The sequence below is a fragment of the Stegastes partitus genome, unplaced genomic scaffold, assembly GCF_000690725.1.
Source record: "Stegastes partitus isolate 25-593 unplaced genomic scaffold, Stegastes_partitus-1.0.2 Scaffold953, whole genome shotgun sequence".
Lineage (NCBI taxonomy): Eukaryota > Metazoa > Chordata > Actinopteri > Pomacentridae > Stegastes > Stegastes partitus.
In genome coordinates, this window is record NW_007578684.1 from 16791 (window position 1) to 35365 (window position 18575).

General features: G+C 42.9%; 1 protein-coding gene across 1 annotated transcript; it reads right to left on the bottom strand.

Moving 5' to 3' along the window:
- Positions 1-3494: 3494 nt before the first annotated feature.
- On the bottom strand, positions 3495-18217 carry LOC103366546 (uncharacterized). The gene is made up of 15 exons (XM_008294315.1): positions 18203-18217; positions 17974-18111; positions 15646-15691; positions 13512-13659; positions 13332-13386; positions 13018-13099; positions 11249-11367; positions 10789-10957; positions 8786-8913; positions 7263-7346; positions 7127-7156; positions 6890-6958; positions 6578-6706; positions 5870-6001; positions 3495-4035 (listed from the first exon to the last, which is right to left on the bottom strand). Exons 1-15 carry the CDS (start codon positions 18215-18217, stop codon positions 3949-3951), a joined length of 1431 nt encoding a protein of 476 aa, XP_008292537.1. The 3' UTR covers positions 3495-3948.
- Positions 18218-18575: the final 358 nt, after the last annotated feature.

Below are 18575 nucleotides of genomic sequence, written 5' to 3' on the forward strand. Positions count from 1 at the left end.
CAACGATAGACTCTAAAAGTTACATACGGACACAGAATTAAAATCAAAGCTTCAATCTACTGGGGTCACGCAGTTTATTTTTCAACAAACTGCTGACCATAGAGAAGTTAAGAAATGATTTGACGTGATACCAAAAGCTCAGCTGCCTAGAATGCAGAATGTAAACAGACAACGACAATGAAAAACTGCCACGTCTACCAAATCTGCTCTGCATAGTCTGTGTACATGACATGATCAAGATTTAATGTAGTTACCTCACAGTGACCTCAACGAAAAGAGAAAGGCATTTGTGATGCTATTGACAGTTCAATGAAGGCCCATCAGTAGTTTTTAGGTTTCATTAGTTTCTGATTTTCATTGTGGACATCAGGACGTGGGCTGCAAGGTGTCTCGGTGGTTAGCACTGTTGCCTTGAAGCAAGAAGGTCACTGATTCGCGTCCTGGTGAGGACACCTGGGATCTTTCTGTGTGGAGTCTCCATGTTCTCCCCGTGCAGTGTGGGTTCTCTCCGGGTTCTCCGGCTTCCTCCCACACAGTCCAAAAACATGTTGAGGTTAATTGGTGATTCTAAATTGTCCGTAGGTGTGAATGTGAGTGTGCTTGGTTGTCTGTCTCTAAGTGTAGCCCTGTGATAGACTGGTTACCTGTCCAGGGTGTCTCCTGCCTTCACCCTGAGTCAGCTGGGATAGACTCCAGCCCCCCATGACCCTTGTGAGGATTAAGGTGTATAGATGATGGATGGATAGACATCAGGATGGACACAGGACACTCAAAGTGGTACATCCACGAGAACCTGGAGAACCCACACTGCACGGGGAGAACATGCAAACTCCACACAGAAAAATCCCGGCATCCTCACTGGAACGCGACCTTCTGGCTGCAAGGCAACGGTGCTAACCACCGAGCCACCTAGCAGCTCAAAGTGATACAGCTGATTAATTAGTGTATTCATTTTTTTTGTGGATTTTTTAAAATTTCATGCAATTAACAACTTCATCCAGATGAGTAACTCAATTAACAACTGCTAACAATTAATAAAAAACACCACAGCTGAAAAAGGTGGTTGTGTGTTGGATTTTGGTTGGCATGTTTTTCAGGTTCATAACAAAAGGTAATGCTACCACACAATCAGGGCAATGACTGACAAAAGTATGTTGTGGTACCTGGCAACCTTGATGTGCGAATGGCTGGAGATTTGCTGAGGTTGTAATGGTGCTATGATGAGTGAAGACCACTGAAACATTTGTTTTAAACTAAAAACACTACATGGAACATGTATGGAAAACATCATTTGCCACCACGCACTTTCTGCATGTTTACTTGATTTATACTTAATTTTTATTTTATATATATATATGTGTGTGTGTGTGTGTGTGTGTGTGTGTGTGTAAGGTGGCTCAGTCATATCCCTCGGCCCATTTGCAGATTCTTGGTCATTTTTCCAAACAAACAACTCCACCCACTGATGATACTGCGTTACAGCAGCTGATTAGCTGGAGGCTACAAACCAACTTTGTCAATGGCTGGCTTTACTGCAGCAGTGTCATGTTCAACGTGCTATTGTTCAGTGTTCCAGTATAAATCTTTCCAAAAGCAGACTGTACAGACTGACTTCAGCAAATTCAGATGTGGAATATAACAATACATACAATGGTAGGAACTTCACACCCCAATTAACAGGTAAAATATTTCATATTGACCAGTTTATAAACCGCAAGTCCCAACCAGGTCACCAGGCTATGGTAGAAATGTCTTACTCGCAAACCTAATACACAGCGACATAGCAGACCAGAGACAGGACTGTGGGTAGCAACACTCTAGTCATGACACGGTACTGAGTCAGTGGTGTTACTGTGTTGTCTGTGTGTTGGGTATGCTTCTAGGACTACCAGTAAATGCAACAACAACTTTCTGATGAGATCAAGACCTGATGAGACCAAGAAGTTAGCCAATGTTAGAGGTACCACGATTCTACACAAAGTGAATGGAAGGTGAAGAGGAACAGTTGCTCAAGAGCACCAAGGCAAGGCAAAGCAGCATGGGTGTGTCAATCCACTGACACTTCTTTCAGTTCTTTCAGAGGAGTCCCAAACTGTTCACAGCCAGGTAAGGATAAATATGTCTCAATCCACTGGACCCCATCAGAGCACCATGGCCTTAGATTTGGTGTTGCTGACTACCGCTACTGAAACAGCTCTAGCTTAATATTCACACATACCCCAAAGCTATTAGACTTCACTTCAACAATTTCTGGAAACAACATGACCATATTCAGAGTGTGTATAGTAAGCAATAACTGCAAAGTTTGAAATCATACAGTCAGTGTCTGTTGTAAGATGCCTACAAACTTCATGTCCACGAACTGTTCATAGCTAGTAGACACTGTATAGACAGTAAAAGCAGTTTACGTGTTTAGTCTGAATGCAACTCAAGACTCTTTATTTGCCAATAAAACATTTTCTATCTAAGAAGTCTGTTAATTGGTAGACTGGTTTGTTTCTTGTTGTTGTGAATAAACAGACTTTTTCATAAATCTCTTGTCTTTTTCTTGACTTTTTGATTTTCTGGAACGTTACAGCAAAAGTTAGCTCTCACTAATCTGAAGTAACAAAACAGGAGTCAAAGAAAAAGACAAACAGGACTGGAATTAATAAAAAATGTACAAAGTCACATTCATGTGATAATAATATTTCTTAAAACTTTTAGTAAACTAAACCCAGTCCTGAATTACTATCACATGTTGATTACATTTGTATTAGATTGACACTAAAACTTCATGAAGTTTGTTCCTTTTTTTCTTTGCCTCCTTGCCTCTGAAAAATGTATGCATACATTTGCATTTTTACCACAGGAACGTTTCCCAGGGATTGCAAATCTTCTGAAGAATTTAGTTCCTCTACTTGCATCTCTACCAGAGAAACATCAGACACAAGTTTCCAGGAGCCTCACCATCATCCTCCCAGAGATTCTGTTGTACTTTCTGAAAGTTCATGCATCTTATTTTGTTTTGGTTCATAGTGCGTTGACATGATAACATGGAGCCCCAGAAGAAATCTTTGATAGCTGAACAGATGATAAAGTCCAGGCCTTGTTAAGCATTTTGGCAGAGAAAGACGTAAAGAGAACATTTGAGGTGGTGATCCACAATGGTCTAACCAAAAAGCTGTTAAGACCATCACTAGTTGGTGTTGTTGCACACAAAAGTGAAGCTGGAAAACCACCATTGCTTCTTTACAATTCTACGATTTCATTTAGCCGACGCTTTTATCCAAAGCGACGTACATCTGAGAGCAGATAGAACACAAGCAGGGACAGGGCGTTGATGCCAATAGCAGGATGTGTGGGAGGTAATAGGATTTTGTTTGTTTGTTTGTTTGTGTTCAGTCTGTCAAGTTCAAAGGTGTTCAGTAAAGAGCTGAGTCTTTAGTCTTTTCTTAAAGACTGAGAGGGAGTCAGCAGATTGAACAGTTTGGTAACTCGTTCCACCACCGGGGAACCACAGAGGAGAACAGTCCAGCTATTGGGCCCTGTTGTGGTGGTTGTATCAGGCGGATCTTGAAATTTTAATTTGCCAATTCCTCCTACAGCTGTTGACTGCGGTGGAAACACAGATAACTAAGGGCTGAAGGAACCTTTAGTTCCTTGACAAGGTCCCAGACATTACCAGACTTTTGGTGGAAATGCAGCTTAAATAACTTGTCTCTTACATGCTGACTGCCAAAACCTTAACTGCTGGCTGAGCCACAGATTTTATAGCACTGAAAAATAACTACTGATCAAGGCAAGGAGGCAAAGAAAAGAATTTACAATCGATATGCTGGTTGTTGTTCACCTGCACCGTTTTCCCTGATATGAACTTTTAGACAGAAGAACACAAAATGGTCGGAGTGGTATTGTAACATCAAAGTAGAGCAGACTGGAAGGAAGCTGGTCCAGTAGCTGACGTCCCTACAGGAAGTTGGTGGCGTTTTTCCCATCACTGATCTGGAACTGATAGGCACCATCTGAGGAGGGGGGCACAGGAGCAGCTTCACCCTGTGGGTAAAAATAAATGTATGTTGAGTTTGTTTCCACCTTTGTTAATGCATTTTTTCCCTTTTTTGCATCATTACATAAGTCATAGTTAAGCTAAAGACAAAAATAAGTGAGGAAGGGAGGCAATGGTCTGCTTCTGAAATTCAACCAGATGGCCCACTTGGTTTTAGCTTGGATCAACCCACCATGTTCCTGTCCTGAAAGCAGCTTTCTGAAAACTCTTTGCAGAAACCATTTCAAAGATCTGAAAGTGTTTTAAATCGATGAGGGAAAGAAACGTGTTCACATGCCTGTCAGTGAACACATACCCAACATAAATGTTGTGTATTCACCAGGACGGGGGCTCTCCCCCTGTCGTGCATGATTGCCTGAAGTCTCTGCTACAAGCTTCTGGACTCATGCTGTTTAAAGTGTGATTCCAGCTTCTCCCTGTACGTCCGCTTAGCGCCCTTCACTGCTCGTCTTAGCCCGTATGACGCCGTCTTGTATTCCTCCATACAGCCAGTGATAAGGCCTGAGGTGTAAGCAGCGGTGCGAGCTTTCAAAGCTGTGCAGATAGATTTGTCAACCCATGGCTTCTGGTTCAGAAAAATCCGAACCATGGGAAACATCATCCACTAGCTGGGCTATGAAGCCCGTAACCACTTCCGAAAACTTGTTCACATCACCGCAGCTGGATTGGAACGTATCCCGGTTGACATCACTCAGAGCGTTGTGCAGTGTCGCCTCTGAGCGGTCACGCCAGCATCTTACCTGCCTTGTCACAACACGTTCCTCCTGTGCCATTCTTTGTTTATATCATAGCATAGAATGCTGGCATGGTCTGATTTGCCGAATGGAGACAGAGAAACTGCTTTGCAGCCCTCTTTGAAAGGTGTGTAGCAGTGGTCCAGCTCCCTCTGGTTAAAGATGCCACATGTTGATAAAAATTTGGCATCACTTTCCTGAGGTATGCCTTATTAAAATCTCCATCCAAGATGAGGACAGCATCTGGGTGCTTGTTTTGGTGCCAACACAGCACATCTTGTAACTTGCATGTGTCAATGTCGGCTTGTACTGGGATGTAAACCACTGCAACAATGACTGAGGTGAATTCGCAGGGTAGATGTAATGCACGGCACAAGATGGTTAGATGTTCCAAATCTGGCGAGCAAGAGTGGGAGAGAGTTCTGGTGTTTTGGGTGTTGCACCAGCTGTTGTTGAACATCAAACAAACTCCACCACCTTTACACTTGACAGACTCCTCTGTCCTGTCCTTATGGAACACAGAGAAAGACTCTGGTGGCCAGATTGCTTGTCTGCCACCTGAGGACTGAGCCATTTCTCCCCGCTGGTATCTGATCTGACCCCTGAGATTATCCACCAATGAACGACTCATAAAGAACAAAATTAAGGTCTTGGAGCGGCCGAGTAAAAGTCTGGACTTGAATCCCATTCAGATGCTGTGGCAAGAACTTAAAAGGGCATTTCATACTAGAAAACCATCTGCGGCCAGATTAGAACTATTTTGCAGAGAAGGGTGGGCTAAAGCTTCTCCATGGCCATGTAAAAGACTGATGACAAGCTATAACAAACACTTAACTGCAGTTGTTGCTGCAACGGGTGACTCAAGAAGACATCAGGAGGGGAACAAATACTGTTTCACAGCACTGTACTGTATTGCACGCTCTTCAAACACAATTTGTTGAGTTATTTTAACTGGTAAGCTTCATAAATTAGAAGTACATATCCACAAATGCCTGTGTGTATGCTGATTAGATCAGTGGCAGTTGTTTTGAGCACCATGCACATTTTCTCTTAATGCATTTGTGTGCATGCATGGTTTTGTGTGCACCTGTGATGCAGCAGGAAGCAGAGGTTCAGCTGGTGTGGAGGCCAGGTTCTCCATCTTGACCTCCTCTGGAACAGGTCCACCGGCTCCTGGTGGAGGAGGAGCGCTATAGGCAACTGGAGCTGGAGTGTAGCCCTACACACACACACACACACACATTCATTAAGACAGGCAAAGGTCTATACAGGAATGGTGGCAAATTATCCAAGATGCTGAACAAAACACCTGCCAAACAGCTTGAAAAACTGCATGCAAGTGTACTGAAAAGACGACCTACTGTTGTTTTTAAAGCAGAGGGAGCTTACACCACATATTGATGATATAGATACAGTTCTTCTCTAAATATTTGGTTGTCCATAAAAAGCCATGTTTTTGCCTTGCTCATATTGTTACAAGTGTTTTTACACTGTGCTATTTTTACTTCAGTAAAGGATCTGAATACGTCTTCCACTAGAAGCACTTTGACTTTTTTTTATTGTTGAATCATCTATTAACTTGTCCTGCTTCTGATGTTGTATCAAGGTTAAACAATATTTTGGTTTTTTTTTTGAAATGCCATAAGTTTGAGGTCACAGTAGTATGCAGCTGTCAGCAGTTTGTCAGGGAACACATACAGAATTCAAAGCAAAGATTCGACCTCTGATTTAAAAGTCAAATCCTGAAACCACCACCACTCCTCTAATTCCTGTCAGACAAAGAGTTTGATCATACCATTGCAGGTCCGGGAGGATATGGGCCCTGTGGTTGGCCCATCCACTGTGGCCCAGGAGCAGGGGGGTTCATAGCCGGACCAGCAGGAGGGTAAGAAGGGTTCTGTGGTGGGTAGGCTGGGTTAAAACCCTGTACAAGGAGACAATATGGACTGAGATCAGTAAATACAGAGAGAGAAGGCAGGAAAACATTATATCTGAAAGGGTAAAACAAAAACAAATACTAGCTAAATAAGTTTAACCTTGAATTAAAAACAGAGCCAGACCCCAGCTAACAGGTTATGGTCTAGTTTAGTCTAGACTTGACACTCACAGGGGAGGGTGGGGGACCATTCCACTGTCCTGGGCCAGCAGGTGGAGGGTAAGGATGGGCTATAGGACCCTATAAAGGAACACATAGAATCATAGATATGAAAGAAAAAACTTGACTTAGACTCGCAGTAGTTGGTTAGAAATGTTCTATTTATCAGAAAAATCCAGAAAACCCAGTCACTTGTCACATGATGGTTGTGTAAGTAGACATATTATAAACATGTGGTGTATAATGTACCGTGTTAGAGTCGGGGCCGTAGTAGGACACCTGCAAACAGAAAACGCATTCTGTAATTCAACTAGTAAACATCAACAAGATTGACTTTGATATTTCAAACAACTATAAAACATAAACAGTATGAGCATATTCTCACTGCTCCTGGTTGTCCATTAGAGTTGTAAGGAGGGCATGGTCCAGCAGGACCAGCAGGAGGAGGATGGATTGCTTCTGAGGAATTCTGGAGAGAAACATACACATAATGAGCTAGCTTTAGCTTGTTTCAATGATGTAAAACAAATGCAACATAAATAGTTTCTGCTTTTTTTTCCATTTGAGAAGCTGGAAATATTTGTCAGTCTAATAAATATGACTTTAATAACATTGCACAGTGTATGTAGTAGGGTCCACTAGGAACACTGGTGAAGATACTTCTGCTTTGTATTTGTTTCAAATTTAATACAAATCTCTTGATCATAAATGATAATAACTGCTTAAAAATGTTGAGTGTCAAGATGAATCTTTGAAAATTGTTTGTTCATTTCACAGTATCTGTACACAGCACTACAGGCATCAGCACTGATACAATATGTCAGCAAGTTTGTGGAAAACAAACATGGGAGACCAGCATGAACTTTCCAAAGTGCCTCGATCCCTTTCCCCTGCCTCTGATTTGCTGGCAGTCTTTGCTCGTCCTTTCCCTGTCTCAGTAAGCTGTTGCTTAATCAGCAGCAAGCTCAGACTTCAGTCACTGTCCGATCGTCAACTCTGACATATGCCCTGATTGGTTCTCTGGATCTTTCAGGATCGTGGTTTTCGTGCCCACGCTATCCCAGCCCTGATCTGCCAGCTAAGTTTGCCCTGTGTTTTGTCTGTTCTGTTTTTTTCTTTGTTGTTTGTCAGTCCTTGTAATTTCCTTTACGTTGCTCCTCTAAGCTCTTCTTTCTTTGTCGTTCTCAGTTTTGTTCCTCTCCTGGCCTGTTGTGTTTTGCCATTTGACTTAGTTCTGAATTCATACGTAACTTGTTCTTGACTTTAGTTTGTCATTTGCTTACTGGGTTGTTTGGTCATTAGTTCTTGGACTCCTGCACTTAATAATTCACTTGGATTTGCACTTTGATTTCACTGCTGTAATCACTTTCTTCACTTAGTCGTGTATCTCGTTGTTCTCATTAGTGTCTGGACCCGGGTTTTCCATAAACCCCCGTGACACAAAGTCAATGCAATATTTGCTTCAGGGTATCACATGTTGTTTTTTTGTTTACTGTCAATACATTACAATTCATATAAGTAACTTGAGAGGGAGGAGCGCTCGCTGGTGTAATGGTAAGTGCACTGTGCATGCAAATCATTAGTGAATTATTGGATTGAATTTAAAAAGTGAGGCTAAAGTAATGTTAATAATGTCACAATAACACAATTAAATGAAGACAGATTAATACACAAACATTTGAAATAGATTTTCTTTTGTGCACTGAGTGGAAGATTTGTTGTACTTGCCCATTAGAATACATATAAAGGTTTCATTTATATTCAAGAAAATGTGATCAAACCTCTTCCCTACACATGGACTTAGAGCCTTCACTCAAACAACAATTTTTACTTCCGCCTCATCAAAACTGTAAATTACAGAGGAAATGGCAGAGAAAAAGAAGTCGTGCATGTCTGTGCCTACTGCACCTGTAGCGTTGCAGCAGTGGTGGCTTTCTTTTTGAAAATCTTCTTCCGACAGCAGCAGCAAATCCCAGCTGGGATGCCCAGCAGCAGGAGCAGAGCCAAGAGAGGGTTTCCTGTTGACTCATGATGGTCTGCGGTGAAAAAAAGATGGAAAAGGACACATGTTGTTATTAGTCTTTACTGTAGGAAATTTACTACCCATTACTATGACCTGCATAACTGAGAATCTACTCAGACGTCTTGCCAAAGAACTCAGCGAGATCCCCAATCTGCCTCCAGGCTTGTTTCACCCTAAACTCACATGCAAGTCCTTACAAGTTTTCATCGTACTGCGTACAAACGAAAATTCTCATAATGCCTCCACATCTGAACATTTGTCCTGGACAGAGTCAAGACAAACTCGACTACTCTTGTACTTCTGCAGGTTCTCACCACATCTCACTTGTTAGAGCCAACCGCCAGGCAGAGTCCCAGATCATCTAGATCAAATCACAGTCTGTGTGTAGTGTAGCTCAGCTCTGGCCTTCAAGAACTGTGCAAGGGTCAGTTGTCTTGATATTCTCAAGAAGGCTTTTGGAGGGATTGCTAAGCACCAAAGCAGTGTTCGTTTCTCAGCACAGCCATCATCCTGCTCCACTATTCTCATTGGACAATCACTGTTACTGACTGACTGATCACTGACTGATCACTGACTGATCACTGACTGATCATGTCCTTGGTCATGATCAGCATGTTCGTAGCTGGTTTAGTTGTGTTACAGACGACATCTACGATCAATACTGAGTGCATCATGTCCTGCCTAACCAGGGCACATAAATGCTTACCCACCTCATATTCTGAAATAGCATGTATGCAGCCCCAATTCAGCATTTATGCAGATCTCATTTCACTTAAAGCAGGTTTTTGTACTTTAAAATAATCTTGGTCTGTTTGGTATTTTTTTCTTGATTTGGATAGTTAGCTTAACAGCAAATCCGCAGCTCACCACATTCATTTATCCTCGGTTACTATAATACTTATTAACACTTTGCAAGCTGGAAGTCTGACTTTTAAATCAGGGACTGTGTACATTTCCACAGTGTGAATGAAGGGATGAGAAGGCAAAGACTGAAGGCAGAAACTGAAATACAACAGAAGAGAAATAAACATGGAGAAAGTAAAATAGTTGCAGATGATCCAAACTACAGGAAGCTCAGGGGTCAGCTTCTACTAAAACAGAAAAAAATGTTTGTGTCTACTTGAGTTTCTAAGACATAATTTCAATTCTGCTGTTTCAGATGGAGATTACTGCTGAGTAAAATGTCATCTATGTAGCCTACAGACAAATATCTGCAGGTGTATTTTAATGCAGAACTGCAGGAATTTTATAAAGCTTCATGTAGTAAGAACCAGCTTGTTGGGGTCTGAAATAGAGTGTGCTCGTTTTGCCATACATACGAAAAGTTAGCCTAAGAATCATATTCATAACAGGAACAGTGAATATGGTCATATAAACTGATTCAGGAAGAAAATCTAATTTAAAAGGTGTTACAGAACCAACAGACAAATGTGCATGATGTTTTAGTGCCTTGAAGCAATGCAAAAACCTGACGCACATCCAGTTGGTTTCCTGCTGCTTTAAGATGAATGAGACTGAAGCTTTTCTCATATACTGATCAACTGGTATCAGTTTTTCTATTAAAATTCAAATTTCTAAGATACATTTCACAGCTCCTCTACAGCACTGCATCAACTTCTAATTAGACAGACATGCCATTATTTAGAGATGAGTCTAAGCAGTAGATATGGGACCACTACAGCCTGCTGTTAGCAAGACGACTGTCTCATTCTTTAGAGTTTAAAATAAACAGTTAAATCACAATTACAGGTTAGCATAGCATCAGGATTTTGCATTTGAAAAATTTCTGTGCTTCAAAATCTGCTTCAAAAGACTAGTGACCACTGTGTGGAAGCTAACTAAGATTCACACAATGAGAAAAGAATATAGCTATCTTTCGGGGACCCACCTGTCAGGTCCATCCTGGTTATAGACACCACCCGGTCTCTACGGTCTCTCAGAGTGTAATGCCCCTCATCGCTGTAGTTCACATTCTTGATTTCAATGTTCATGGAGTGGGTCTGAACCCGGTCCCAGTAATCCGGAAGGTCTTGGGACACCCGAGCACCATCACGCACCTGTGGGAAAGAAACTCCTGTCACTGAGGATCGACAGCTACATTTCTGTCTGAATCACTGGGAATTTTTTTTTACAAATGTTTTTGTATTAGGTTAAAAAAAAAATGACAAGAAGGGATTTTTAATGCTTTACTCAGAAGAAGCCCTCATCCCATTCAGAATTTCCAGGCTGATATTTAAAGTAATCATATAAAAGTAGAGGATGCAGAAATATTTAAAAACAAAAATACAGGTACTGAACAAAACTCAACCACCCTGCACCTCAAGCAACCCTCCATCTATCCAGCTCACCAGTGTAACGTTACCAGCCTGCCCAGAAGAAAAGGAGAGAATGGCGTCGGCCAGGTTGATGCCTTCCAGTGAGATGTAGAGACTCTCTCCTGCTACACACTTCACATAGTTGTGTCTGGCTGTAATAGACAGAAGAATAAAGAGACTGAGATGTGGAGAAGAAATGTGAGGAGTTTTACCTGGTCATCCTTTTTTTTTTCAGACCACAAAGAAAAGCTTTTTTGCAACCACAACAATTATGAATATGTGCTAGCTTGAAATTTCTGAGCATTTTTGCCCTCAAACACTCAACCTGACAGTGTTTTGGTGTTCCCCAATTTCAGTCGATTACAGACGTAAGTAAGTCAGTTAGTTTTTCTGTTATCTCTGGTCCCATTCCCACACTCGACTGCAATGCCAAGCTCTCTAAATAGCCTGTACAACTGGCTTCAGCTGACCCACATGATTTGAGCAATTTGAATCTGTTTTGGAATCAACAGTCTCTCTTTTGCAGAAACGGAGTCCACCTTCATGGCTCACAAATGCTAGCAGCAGTACAGTCCTATACACAGTTTGATCTCATCCTGTTGTTTCCTTCTGTTTCCAGCACTTGCTCTTCCTTCTGTTCTCCCCCTGCATCAACACCCTCAGCAGTGTGTTTCCCATTTAAACTGGTGTCACACGTAGGGTTTCCTGTTCATGATGCACTTCCAAAAAAGTAAACAAGCTCCTCTCCTTTACATAAAATGCATCAAGGTCTTATAACCAGTCACCTTGTGTAAACTGGTCCTCCTAAATGGGAGGTCTGCCTCTAAAAAGACTGGTATTCTCAATGAGTTTACATCCACCTCAACTAAATACTAACCAAGTGATCAGTAAGTCGAATTCTATCTGTGAGGACATCTTGGACTCTGTTCCACCTCTTACAGCAAGAAAACCTAGAGCCAAAGCTCAGCCATGGTTGACTAATGTGATGACCCCTGAGGTCATCTTGTATCTTGTGGGTGGTTCTAATTTGTCTATTGGTTCTGTGAGTGGCTGTTTGATGTAACCAGGAGCACCTGTGACACCCAGTGTGTTCCTGGGTTACTTAAGGCCTGACTGCAGTCTAATCACTCTCTGCTTCCCTCCACAGGTAACACACCAGTCTGGTGATGGGTTCGTTTTCTTTGTTTAGAATGCATTTACAACACTTGCACAGACATAATTCATGCATACATCCCACACACGCCACTCACCACAACAATCTCCAAGCAGCAGCCGACCACACTGAGATTTTACATTTTGCCGAGGATTTGAATAATGCAGCAAGACAGGCCTGCTAGTTTCTTTTTAATTAGCTTGTCCATTTTAATCAGAGTGCTCGTCTCCCTGCATGCAAACCTTCCACCAGAACAATTCCACTGTCACTATTTTGAGGGAACACCAAACCTGGATCCTTTGCTTAGCCCCGCCCACGACAGCTGTGATTGGCTTAAAGAAGTACAAACAACAAAGAATGATGGTGCGGTGCAGCCAGACCATAATGTTCTACAGAATGGGCTGGCTAAGGAAGACTAACCTCACCCACTATAAACCCTTTCTTGCAATGTTTTAAAACAGTTTTCACTGTTTCCACTCAAGCAAAAACTTAAAATGTGCATAAAACGGGCAGATCCATTCCACAAACCTTCTGCAGTTGCTGTTGGCAGAGGCTTGTATTCAGAAAGTGTTGCGTGCAAACTGTTACACTGTTTAAGCAACTAACAGTTCTGATGTGCTATGGCTAATACAGCCTCTGGCTAACTCACGTATGACGGCCACTTTGACGGTAGAGATTTCTTTATTCCAGAAGTCTTTCTGGATGTAGGTCCCCTGGTCCTCATAGCTCACCTGACAAAAGCATACAGACTAGATGAATACACTGTGAGGATGTAGAATCGCTGGTCAAACTATAAGCAGGAGTTTTCCTATGAACAGCTGAAGGAAAACATCAGTGATTGGGGTTTGGACATAAGGGCATTACTTTCACCTTAAACTGAACTTGCATGCACTAAGACTGCAATAATCAAGACAATTATATTATTTCCATAGGTTTTCATCATATGTAAAGAACTTTGATTACTTTGTCGATGTACCAGCGGCGGTCGCTGCCTGTGCCAGACACCCTGCCTTTGCCCCTGTAGAGGACAGAGAAACAACTGCATGGAAATACAACACCTGAAATGCCACTGGAAACAGATGCCTCCAGGATGTCTACATCCTGTCCACAATCAGAGCGCTGGTGAGCCTGAGCGTGTCTGACCTGAGTTTGCCGTGCGCCCAATAAAGTAGGGTCCTACTGGGATCATTGGCTGGAGTGAACTCCAGCACCTCCACACTCTTGGGCAGATAGATTTTCAACTGGCGACCATGGGCCAAACGCTCATGGAGGTCATGGACAGCATAGGACTCTGGGAAAAAGGCAAGATGAGAAGGAAAATGAGACTGAATGTTTGACATCATGAGAAGCAAAACGTTTCACATTTGGTAGTATGTATGCAGTTTGTGTTTAAAGCCCGTACTACAAATTATTACACAAAAAACTGGCAAATGAGACAATCCTATGGAAAACGCTCTGATTGTACCACAAAGGGATGCCAGCAGATACTAAGCTTAACATTTTTAACAGACCTTTCTGACGGAGGTGATTTTTAACTAGTAGAAGCACAGGTGTAATTCATAACAATATTGTTGATTATTTCTCATTGTCAGATCATCACTTCAGAACGAATTAATATACAATCCTATTACTAATACAGACTTTCAGTATTGACTAACTGAATACCTCACCATGTTTCCCAGGTCATCTCTGTGTCTGTGCCTGTATTTTTTTGTACACTTCAGTTAAGTTTTGAAAATCTCACTCATGCATGTCATGACAGTTTTGAGTTTGCAATGACTCCTGTAACTCTGAATATTCCATGACAGGATAATTAAAACACCAGCATCTCCGTCACAAAAAGCAATTGTGCATTTTGGTTCTTTCATAGATTTAGTGTATATCTTTTGGAAATATGACAAAATCTGCTGGGTCAAAAATATACAAACAGCAATACTAATATTCCATTAGCAAGGAGCACACCGTCAAATTAAAAGCTTGATAGATTACTGGATGCAAACCAGCGATATGTTGGTGATGCCTGAGCTGAGCTGAGCTGAGCCGAGCTGATGTGGTGTGGGCAAAAGCTTAGCCCCGAAGGAAAACGATAAGACAGGAAGGGGAGGCAGGAGTAAAGGGAGGGTGGGTGAGGAACGAGGAGGGGGAATGAACAAGCAGGAAGGGCAGAGCTTTATGTACAGACATCAGGCAGGAAGGGGATTGATAGGGTACGGTCCTTCCTCTGGACTTCAGACAAAGATTTTTATCTCTGTTTCGTTAAATGTCCGTCGGCCATTTTCACTTCAACTAGGTGCTTTTGGTACCCGTTCACAAGCTTATCATTTCTTGCTCTTGTTTCTTCAGCACAGTCCACAGGTTCTCGATGAAGTTTCTGTCGGGACTTTGAGGAGGCTTAACCTTTTTCTAGCCGGATTTCGCCATTTCTTTACCACTTTTGACGTCACTGCTATAAATATCCTGCTCTGAAATGGAAAAATCTTCCTCTCTAAAAAAAAACAACTTGATTTGACACACACATTTTAACTTAAACTTTTACTGCAAAATGACATCCAGCTGACGAGAGCTCAGATCTGACCGCAGCTGAGGAACTGACTCTGTGTGACAGCTCACCAGTCTCGGGTGAAGAAAAGTACAGTGGGACTTAGCTCCTGATCGACCCTGTTTATCTGAAAATGTAAAATGAATTAATGATGTTGGGCACAGTTCCTCACAGCTCTCTCTGTCTTTTGAGACGCTCATATGGATCCTGCAGCTGTCTCATGCTACAGGTATTTACCAACTCAGAAAACTAGGCAAGGCAGAAAACTAAGCCTGAGCAGCAGCTGTTAACGTTTATAGATGTGTGTTGGTCTCCCCCCCTACCAGAGGCCCACTTAGCGCTGGCTGCTGCTCCATGCATAGTCTTACAGTCATTAACGCTGCTTTCACTTGCACTCGGACACTGTGGGCGCATTCACGGAAACTTAGACATCGGAAGTTCTTCGGAGTGAATGAAACCTACCTTCCTACGTCGATTGTATGAATCCTTTTCTTAGGCTGATATTCGTTACACTGTCTGGTAAATGCCAGGGACAATGACAGAAATAAACGCAGAACTTTACTATTCCATCCTAAACGCTGTCTGCTACGTCACTTTCTTTTGCAGAAGCACTGGGGTGTTGACAATAAAATTCAGCTATATGTACTTGTTACGCCTGTGTATCTGAACCGTGATGATCGACGGACATCTCCTTTCATAGACAGCAGTAGGAGAAATGAGATGAACTGAGACACTCACCCACATGGAGAGCAGCAGTCAGCAGGATCACCACACTCCACATCATCTGCAAACAACAAAAACAGATTTAGGACATACGGTAGATTTTGAACACTGATATTAGCATTATTATACCTGCAAACCCCTACTTGCTATTTCAAGATACTGTTGGGTAATAGCACCTTTAGCAGACAATAAAGATGTTTGTATTTGTATCGAAAGTTTTTTATGAGTGTGTGGAACTCCCTCCTCGTAGTTGCGGTGAATGCAGAAAAACCTGAGCCACCAGTGCAAGTGTTCACCGATGTCCAAAATGTACACCATAAGATTCTCATTTTTGTTTTGATTTTATTTATGTGCTTTCTGTACCTTTTGGTAATTTGAATTATGAAACTTTTTATACAAATTTCAAGGAAGAAAGTGAATTTCCTAAAGACAATATTGCAACATCCCAAATATATAGATGTATTTCCAGTTTCACTAGAGTGGCAGATTGCTATTTAATTTGTATTTTTCAAAACTAATTTTGATGATTATTTGCATATGATTGATGGTTTTGGAAAGACTGACAGTCCAGCTACGTCTACTGAAAACACACAGACTTAAGTATTTGCAACAGCTTGTAGACTGATGATAATAAATAATGCTTATTATTAGGCAGATTGCCAATCCATCCATTATCTATACACCGCTTAATCCTCACTAGGATCGCGGGGGGCTGGAGTCTATCCCAGCTGACTTGTGAAGGCAAGGGACACCTGGACAGGTAACCAGTCTATCACAGGGCTACACTTAGAGACAGACAACCAAGCACACTCACATTCACACCTACGTACAATTTAGAATCACCAATTAACCTCAACATGTTTTTAAAGTGTGTGGGAGGAAGCCGGAGAACCCGGAAGGAACCCACGCTGCACGGGGGTCCTCACCTGGATGCGAACCGGTGACCTTCTTGCTGCGAGGCAACAGTGCTAACCACCGAGCTACCTTGCAGCCCTCGGCAGACTGTCTGGTGCATATTTGTTTTACATTTAAGGGATAGAATAACTATCATTCTTGCAATAATTCCATTCCTGTCAATATTATCGCATTTAAACCGCAAAATTGAAAATAATGCACTTCATACACCAGAAGAACACAACGTCCTTTTCTGCAAGAAATTATGCTTGANTCCAAGCCCCCAGTAAATTGTGCACTCAGTGTGAAGACAGGAAGGAAAAAAGTCTGAAAGCAGATTTCAACAGTTGAGTTGGTCCATCCCTGAGCTGGTCAGACTGTAGTACTGTAGAAGATGAGCTGAGCTCCTACAGACAGCCATTTGGTTGTCAGGAAACAGAGCTCTGGTGGGCCCGGCCCCATTTATCCACTACCTACTACATATTGTGTCACAGAGGCATCATCTTTGTGCAAACCAATTAGTGTTTCAGTATAGGACACATTAGCAACATGCTGCTTGTGAATATGTTTAGTATTAGCAAGCAAAGCAATCACAGTCATGCTGTAAGAGGCAACAGCGTGTCGCTGCATCTCTGGGAGGCCCTTTGTGAATGCAGTTCCACCTCCAGCCCACCTCACCGCAGCCCCGCTGCTGATATTTTCAGCGGGACCTGAAAGCCTCACAGGCCCCAGCCGTGGCTGTTGGGGTGGGGCCGGTTGGGCAGGTCCCCTCCCTGCGAAGGCTGCCGGTCAGTCAGTCATGACGGAAACAAAGGGCAGACCAACCCTGCGGCGTTGTTTTAACCTTTCCCGGAGTTGTATGAGCAGCATGACAGGTTTGCACAGCTGATGTTACAAACAGGTGTGGCGGCGCGCGCACAAACGTGCCGAGCATCTCCCCGAAGGAAGCTCCGTCCCGCCGAGAGCGCGCTGCACGGAGGAACAAAGGAGGACGGGCCCGCGCACGTTCACGAGTTAAAGGGGTATTTAGCAGACACCCCCAAACTTTGGGAGCGTTTTAAAGGTGCTGCTGAGGGCGGGAGGGAAGGGGACGGACCGGGGCGGCACTCAGCAGCCGCCGCCTCTGTATCAGCGGACAGTCACCACTTCTCACGCAAACCACACACACACACACACACACACAACCACACACACACATATCTGAATAGTTGTCCAACAACGTGAACTTGTTTTGTGACCCGTTTTGAATCGTTTAGTCCAACTGAACTGAAGTTGGTTGCATTCACTGAGTGTGCGCACAGACTCGCTGCAGCCCACCGGAGCGTTTCACACAACCGCTTTGTTACAGAACAAAATGTGACGCGAACAAATTCAGCGTATTGCAAAGCCGCACCCTCCCAGTTAAATACCCCACCGCCCCCTGGTTGTAGTATTTCTACTATTACTCACCTTCCCCGGCGAGCAGTGAGTGTACCGCGGAGCTGGTGTGACAGTAGTCGGTGGACAGTGTGTGAAGGCTGCACCCAGCCAGAGCTCAGATAGGAGCTGGGCGGAGGAGCGACCACTAAGTGCTGCCTTCACGACACTCTGGAAATATTTTCAAGAATCCGCAAGAAGCTGAACGCACAGGGAAACAAACAGAAGGCTTGACACCGAGAGAGTCCTTAATTCTTGTCACCTCTGTATTATTCATGTCGTATTAAAGACTCCATCGGCATCTCATCACGTGGATACCTGATGAGGGTGTCATGCAGCAGACAGCTGTGTCCATCACCACTTTAACAATCAATGCTGTGAGAGCAGCAGATGGAGCAGTGGATGATGTCCAGAGGCAGGTGGAGGTGGTGCTGAGGCTTTATGCTCCGATGACTTTGTGGGTAATATCATGAGGTGGTTGGAATAGAAATAGTTGAAGACAGTTGAGTCCACATTTAAAGGGTGATTGTGCTCTGTAAACACTTTTCAAAGAGTGAATTCTGTATCATAAGGGTTCCGTGGATTATCCAGAGGAAGGGAGGTGAGACCCAAAATCAAATCAAATCAAGTTTGTT